The 7,520-nt window shown below is 43.6% G+C and overlaps 1 protein-coding gene across 1 annotated transcript; it reads right to left on the reverse strand.

The window, feature by feature from the left end:
• Nucleotides 1-1,305: 1,305 nt before the first annotated feature.
• LOC143600441 (uncharacterized) lies at nucleotides 1,306-2,094 on the reverse strand. Its single transcript, XM_077078136.1, has one exon. It carries the CDS (start codon nucleotides 2,092-2,094, stop codon nucleotides 1,306-1,308), a length of 789 nt encoding a protein of 262 aa, XP_076934251.1.
• Between the last annotated feature and the right edge of the window lie 5,426 nt (nucleotides 2,095-7,520).

Consider the following 7,520-nt stretch of genomic DNA (forward strand, 5'->3'; position numbering starts at 1 on the left):
TAAAGAAAATGGAACAGACTCCCCTGGTAATATGGCAATGATATGCGTATGTCATGTTCCAATAAAGCGACCGTATAGAATTTCATTCGTGGCCGCAGCTTTTGGGTACCCTCTACAATCAAATAAGCTCAGAACACCCCCGTCTGAATGGAGATTGAGTACAAACGAAAGTATCCAAACCTGCAAAACAAAGCTCAAAGCAGACATCAAACATAATCTATAAACTTAAACATACTTAAAATATAAAAATTAAGGGAAAACAAATAAAAAGTATACAAACTCTACAATCGGTTATTTCCCGAGACCTATCCCTATAAAGCAATCGAAGTAGGGATGTCGAGGAGAAATACATCTTCCTCGACCGAATCAGCCGGCCCACCGATATAATGCTTTAACCTATGGTCGTTCACCTTCCACGCTCTCTCCTCATGATCAACTAACTCAACAGCACCGTGCGGGAATGTCGCCTTCACTGTATACGGACCAACCCATCCCGATCTAAGCTTACCTGGAAGCAACTTTAGACGGGAGTTATAAACCAACACACGATCCCCACACTTGAACTCTTTCACTTTCCTTAACTTTCGATCGTGTAACGCCTTCGTTCGCTCCTTATAACTCCATGATCTCACATACACCTCATCTCTCAGCTCCTCAACCTCATGAATTTGGAGATACCGGTTTTTCGCAGCTTGGGTCAGGTCAAGATTAACGGATCTCAACGCCCAATATGCTCTATGCTCTAACTCAACCGGTAAATGACACGCTTTCCCGTAAACCATCCTAAAGGGCGTGGTCCCAATAGGCATTTTAAATGCTGTGGGGAAAGCCCAAAGTGCATCATCCAACTTGTCAGACCAGTCCTTTCGGTTCTTGCCGACAGTTTTCTCTAAGATTCGTTTAACTCCTCGGTTTGCATTCTCCACTTGCCCGCTCGTCTGTGGATGATAGGCGGTGGACAATCGATGGGTGACCCCATATCGTTCCAACACCTTCTCCATCTGGGCATTACAGAAATGTGTGCCCCTATCACTGATCAAGGCCTTGGGAGTACCAAACCGACTGAACAACCTCTTCAAGAATTCCACTACAACTCGGGCATCGTTAGTGGGCAAGGCTTGAGCCTCAACCCACTTGGAAACGTAATCGATAGCCACGATAATGTATCGGTTCCCTCAAGAAGATGGGAACGGACCCATGAAATCAATGCCCCAAACGTCGAAAACCTCACAAACCTGAATAGGGTTTTGGGGCATCTCATTATGGGATGAGATGTTACCAGTGCGCTGACATGCGTCACACTGTCTAACAAACTCGTGTGAGTCTTTGAAAATCGATGGCCAATAAAAGCCGAAATAAAACTTTCCTAGCGGTGGAAGACGAACCATGGTGACCTCCAGTTAAACCCTCATGACAATGCCTAAGAATCTCACGGCCCTTTTCCCTACTCACACACCTCCTCAACACTCGATCGGCGCCTACACGAAACATATACGGCAAATCCCATATGCAGTGGCTGGTGTCTGCGAAAAACTTCCTCCTCTGCTGATAACTCATGCCCTTGACCACTACTCCTTCGGCCAGATAATTCGCAATGTCGGAGAACCATGGAAGACCCTCCTCTTCAGCACTCACGTATAAAAATGGCTCTCTCTCAAATCTCACTCTCACCATCATCAACGACTCATGGGGAAACTTATCCCCGATGGCATCCTCTCTAATCTCCTCTCTCTTCGTATCCTCCAGACGTGATAAGTTATCCGCAGCTACATTCTCCGCTCCCTTTTTATCTCTAATCTCAATATCGAACTCGGAAAGCAAGAGAATCCTTCGTATCAGGCGAGGCTTGGCATCTTTCTTGGTGAACAGGTATCGCAATGCCGCATGATCAGTATAAACGATGGTTTTGGACAACACGAGATGAGAACGAAATTTGTCGAACGCGAAAACCACTGCTAGAAGCTCCTTCTCAGTAGTCGTGTAATTCTTCTGAGCATCATTGAGGGTCTTACTCGTGTAATAGATAGGATGGAAGTGTTTGTCCTTCCGTTGACCTAAAACAGTCCCGACTGCAAAATCACTAGCGTCGCACATGAGCTCGAAGGGTAAGCTCTAGTCGGATGCTACTAAGATAGGGGCATTAACCAACTGCCCCTTGAGAAACTCAAACTCCTTCAGACAATCAGCATCGAAGTCGAATGCGACGTCCTTCTCTAGAAGGCGAGTCATGGGCTGGGTAATCTTAGAAAAATCTCTAATGAACCTACGATAAAAACCCGCATGCCCGAGAAAACTACGAACGGATTTCACACTAGTCGGTGGAGGAAGTCTACTGATAGTGTCGATTTTAGCTCTGTCTACCTCAATACCGTCTCGCGAAATCTTGTGCCCAAGCATAATGCCTTCAGTCACCATGAAGTGGCACTTCTCCCAGTTCAACATCAACTTCGTCTCTATGCATCGCTTCATCATCCTCTCAAGATTAGAAAGACATTGATCGAATGAGTCCCCGTATGCCGAAAAATCGTCCATAAAAACCTCCATGGAACTCTCGATCATGTCCTGGAATATCGCTACCATGCAACGCTGGAAAGTAGCCGGAGCATTACATAAACCGAAAGGCATACGTTTGTACGCGAAGGTACCATATGGGCATGTAAATGTGGTCTTTTCCTGATCCTCATGTGCGACCGGGATCTGGAAATAACCTGAAAATCCGTCAAGAAAATAGTAAAACTTTCGCCCCGACAGACGCTCCAACATCTGATCGATGAACGGAAGAGGAAAGTGGTCTTTCCTAGTAGCGTAATTAAGCCTCCTGTAATCGATGCACAACCGCCAACCTGTGACTGTCCTAGTCGGAATAAGCTCGTTACGTTAGTTAGTGACAGCGGTCATCCCTCCCTTTTTAGGGACAACCTAAACGGGACTCACCCATGAAGAATCGGAGATGGGATAGACAAGCCAGCGTCGAGGAGTTTGATAACCTCCTTTTTGACCACCTCCGACATGTTAGGGTTGAGCCTCCTCTGAGGCTTGATTACAGGCTAGTACTCATCCTCCATGAGTATCCTGTGCGTGCAAAAGTTGGGGCTGATGCCCTGGATGTCCATGAGTTTCCACGCAATAGCCTGTTTGTGTGCCTTAAGCACATCAACCAACCTCGATTTCTCATCGTCCGTCAACTGAGAAGAAATGATGACGGGTAAATCGGCATCATCGTCCAAGAAAGCATACTCCAAATGAGGAGGTAGCTCTTTAAGCTCAATGGACGGTGGTACCTCAATAGATGGTCTCTCCTTCGGTCCCTCGGTGCTATCGGAAACCGTGAACACCTCGATGTATTCAGGAGGTGAGCGGACAAGAATGCTCAGGTCGTGCTCTGGACGAACATCAACCTCGTCCTCCTGATTGAGCAAATCTGCTCCAGAGATGTAGTCAAGACATCGTTCAAACTGAGATATGAATGTGTCAAGAAAGTAAACGGAATTTTCCTGACTACTAGAGTTCCTCATTGATTTGACGACATCAAAGGTGACATTCTCCTCCCCTACACGAAGTGTAATTTTTTCGTCGAAGACGTCAATAAGCGCTTTAGCGGTACGCAGGAAGGGTCGTCCCAAAATGAGTGGGACCTGATCGTCAGCCTCCATGTCAAGAATAACAAAATCCATGGGGAAAACGAATTTATCGACTTTAACGAGTACGTTTTCCACAATTCCCCGCGGATATTTGACCGAACGGTCGGCTAAGGATAAACTCATACGCGTTGGGACTGGCTCGCCAAGGTCTAGCTTTTTATAGAGAGAATATGGCATAAGATTAATGCTAGCACCTAAATCGGCCACCGCGTAGCTCTCAGTCGAGCTGCCAAATAAACACGGAATCGTGAAGTGTCCCGGGTCTGCTAATTTCTCTGGCAGCTTGTTCTGGACTACCGCAGAGCATCCTTCATTAAGACATACTGTCGAAAGCCCCTCCAGCTTCTTCTTATTCGAAAGAAAATCTTTTAAGAATTTGGCATATTTAGGCATATGCTGGAGTGCCTCGACAAACGGAATATTGATTTTTAGCTGTTTAAACATGTCCAAGAAATGTCCATATTCCTGCGCATACTTCTGCCGCAGAAGACGAGCAGGATACGGAACTCGAGTAAGATCAACTTCGGGACTCTTCTTATCTTCAATCTTCTTCTCAACAACTTTCTCTGCAGGAGACTAACCGTTCGACACGGTACTTGCTGGGACTCGCCTCTCGTGCGCCCTCACAGGAGTTTCCAACTCTATCTCCTCGTCCACCGGATCCTCATCATCTGCCGGAGACTGCTCTCGATCACCTCCTCTGCCACTACGGGTGGTCACCGCCTTTAACTGTGCCTTCGGGTTAAGCTCTGTGCTGCCCTGAAACGCTCCGACATGCTTATTAGGTAGCATCTGCTTCATCATCTCATCCACCTTCCGAGACATCTCCAAAAATGACGACTGCTGGTTCTTCAACAGGGTGTCGTGCTCAGCCAGTCTCTGCTGTGTGTTAGTATCTCTAGCAATAAGGTGAGAAAGCATGGTAGATTGCTTAGTTAGAAGTTCCTTAAGATCCAGATCCATACCGCTACTCTTCCCCGCACTCGAACTCCCAGCTGCCTCTGGGTCACTAACATGCTCCTGCCTCTGCTGAAAACCCTGAGCATTACCTCCTGACCTCCAACCATAGTTGAAGTTATTTCTCCATCCTGAGTTACCGTAGGTATTCGCTCCTCGATTCTGATTACCCAAGTAGTCCACCTTCTCTTGTTGATCGACCGGACAATCAACTGTATCGTGCCCTCCGCGACAGATTTCGCATTTCTGAGCGATCTTCTTCAACTCTCAGATATCCTTCTGCATTGCCTCTAAGGCAGCCGCGATGGTAGTATCATTCGAGACCTGATAGACGCCTCGAGAGGAAGAGGTGTGGTTTTAGAAGCACCTCGGGCGAACGGCTCCTGCTGCTCGGCTAGGGCGAAACTCTCAAACAACGACTCACACTCATCTATATCCAACTTCTCTAACATGTTTCCTCCAGCTGACGTATTGAATCTCTTCTGCATCTCAAAGGTCAGCCCGTTATAGAATTTCTCGACTACAGCCTATTCAAGTAGACCATGTTGGGGGCATCTACTAAGCAGATTATGGAACCTTTCCCAAGCCAAAGGGTATGGCTCGTCAGGGTCCATGCGGAAGGAACAGATCTGATCACGAAGTCGCGAGGCTTTAGATGGCGGAAAATACTTATTAAGGAATTCAGCTTGAAGATCATCCCAGGTAGTGATGGACCCAGGGGGAAGGTTTTCCAACCACGACGAAGCACGACCCTCTAGAGAAAATGAAAAAAGATGAAGGTATATAGTAGCACGAGTGACGTTGGCAATATTGAAAGTGTCAAATACGAGTGAATTTGTTCAGATGGCCAGGCGCGTCCTCGTCTTCAAGTCCGTGAACTGGGGCAGAATTAGTGATGGAATTCATGACGTTGGTCGGAATCTGACAGTTATTAGCATCGGGCATCTCCGGACGTGTGATAGCAGATCGTCTCCCCATAACTCCCTCATTCGCTCTCGAGTGAACCATACGCCTAGGGGGGTTAGCGTCACCCATATCTAAAGTGGAATCAGAAACGTGTACCTTGCTTTCACGTAGAACACGTGCAATCTCTCGAAATTCCCTACGACGCTCACGAAAATCTTTCTCGGGTTCGTCTGAAGCAGTGAACTCTGGTGGTCCTAGTGAACGTGTACGCCGCATACGCTGAAAAACAAGTAAAAGAGTAAGGACCCAAACTTATCCCTAGAGCACACAAATTACACTCAATGCACAGATAGCAATCAAGAGCAATTAAATAATAAAATAAAATAAAACTAATTAACTAAAACTAAAACTAAAAACAAATAAAATCAAATAGAAACTAGTTCGCTATTACCAAGTGTCCCGGCAACGGTGCCAAAAACTTGATGTGCACGAAGTGGTATATAAATATCTAGCAAATAATGACCAAGCACAACTAGTAATAAAACCCTAGAATACCTTTAACCAAACCACTAGCAACAGGCAAGTGAACCTATCGGGTGTAGAATAGTTATGGGAAGACCGGGAATATCGAACCCTAGACACTTATTTAAATAACGAGACTAGTTCTTAAAGCTAATTTAAAGTAATAGTTAAGAAAATATATATTTTTGAATTTTTTATTTATTTTATTTTAAAAACTAATAATTAATTAAGATAATTACTTAATTAAATTAAAGTAAACTAGAAAATTAAATTACTGAATAAAAACTTTAGTAAATTCAAATGAGAGCAAGAGTTATCTAGGCAAGGAATCCGAATTGTGACGACTCGGGCTTTTATCGATTACAGGAAAATGTTATGGGAACCGGGAATCTAAAGATATGAAAATCTAGGAATCTTAATAGATCCTTAATCACTCTCAAGGTTTCGCCTAAAAAGAAATCTTAGGGATCATGTAAAAACACCAGTTTATTAGTTCACCTGTCAGTTCACCAATTATGATTAATTACCCTAGAAAATAGCTAACCCGTCGGTTTCACTATCTCAATGCACCAAGTACACGGGGTGGTTTTGAACAGTTTAAAGGACACGGGTAAACAATGAAATTAAGGCAAAAATAGGCAAACCTAATGTCAGATAATTTAACCCAAAACCCTAACAACGCAGACAAACCCGACAACTTATCACCCGTCGGATATTTAAGTTAGTAAGAATATAAACTTCTAATAATATGCCAAAAATCAGTTTCTATGGTGAATGAGCTCAATAAACCGTAAACAAGTTGCAAACACACAGTAAACAACCCTAACATGCAACCTATAATCGAAAAACAATCAATCAAGTAACATGTGAAACATTCATTCAAGCACAAATCAAAAGTAAATACGCATGAGACACATCCAATAAAACTAATCAAAACTTTTAATTAATCAAAATCCCAAAAACAAAACCCGAAAACCGACAAGTCCAAAACAGTCAACAAAACATCATCACAAACCTAGATAACTAAAAAGGTTTAGCCAATAATCATGTTTCAAACAAGAAAATAAATAAGTTTAACAATTGAGTTCATAATAAAATAATATGTTCAAACTAAAAATAATGAGTGGTTGTTGATTTCTTTATCTTGATTTACCTTTCTTTCTTTCTCTCGTGACTTCACACCCCAACGAAACAATAATGAAAATTGTTTTTAGGTTCTGCTCCTGTCCCTTTCGTCCACCACCACGTATTATATATTAAATATAATAATGGTCTTCTGCTTTGTGCCTTCTGACCCACGTAGAAAACCAATATGTTGACTTTAGAGATAATAATAATAATAATGTTCTCTCCAGTCAAAAACCCTCTCTTTCGGCTGCTCCTCTTTCAGAAAATATATATTTCGTGTCCACCGCCAATAGTTTCTTTTCTTCCAAGTAAAAACCAAAACCTACTTCTCTTTACTTATGGGCTGAAGAGGGATTTCATCGGTCC

The sequence above is a fragment of the Bidens hawaiensis genome, unplaced genomic scaffold, assembly GCF_021521415.1.
Source record: "Bidens hawaiensis isolate Kalapana, Puna unplaced genomic scaffold, B.hawaiensis_p1.1 tig00054114_1, whole genome shotgun sequence".
NCBI lineage: Eukaryota > Viridiplantae > Streptophyta > Magnoliopsida > Asterales > Asteraceae > Bidens > Bidens hawaiensis.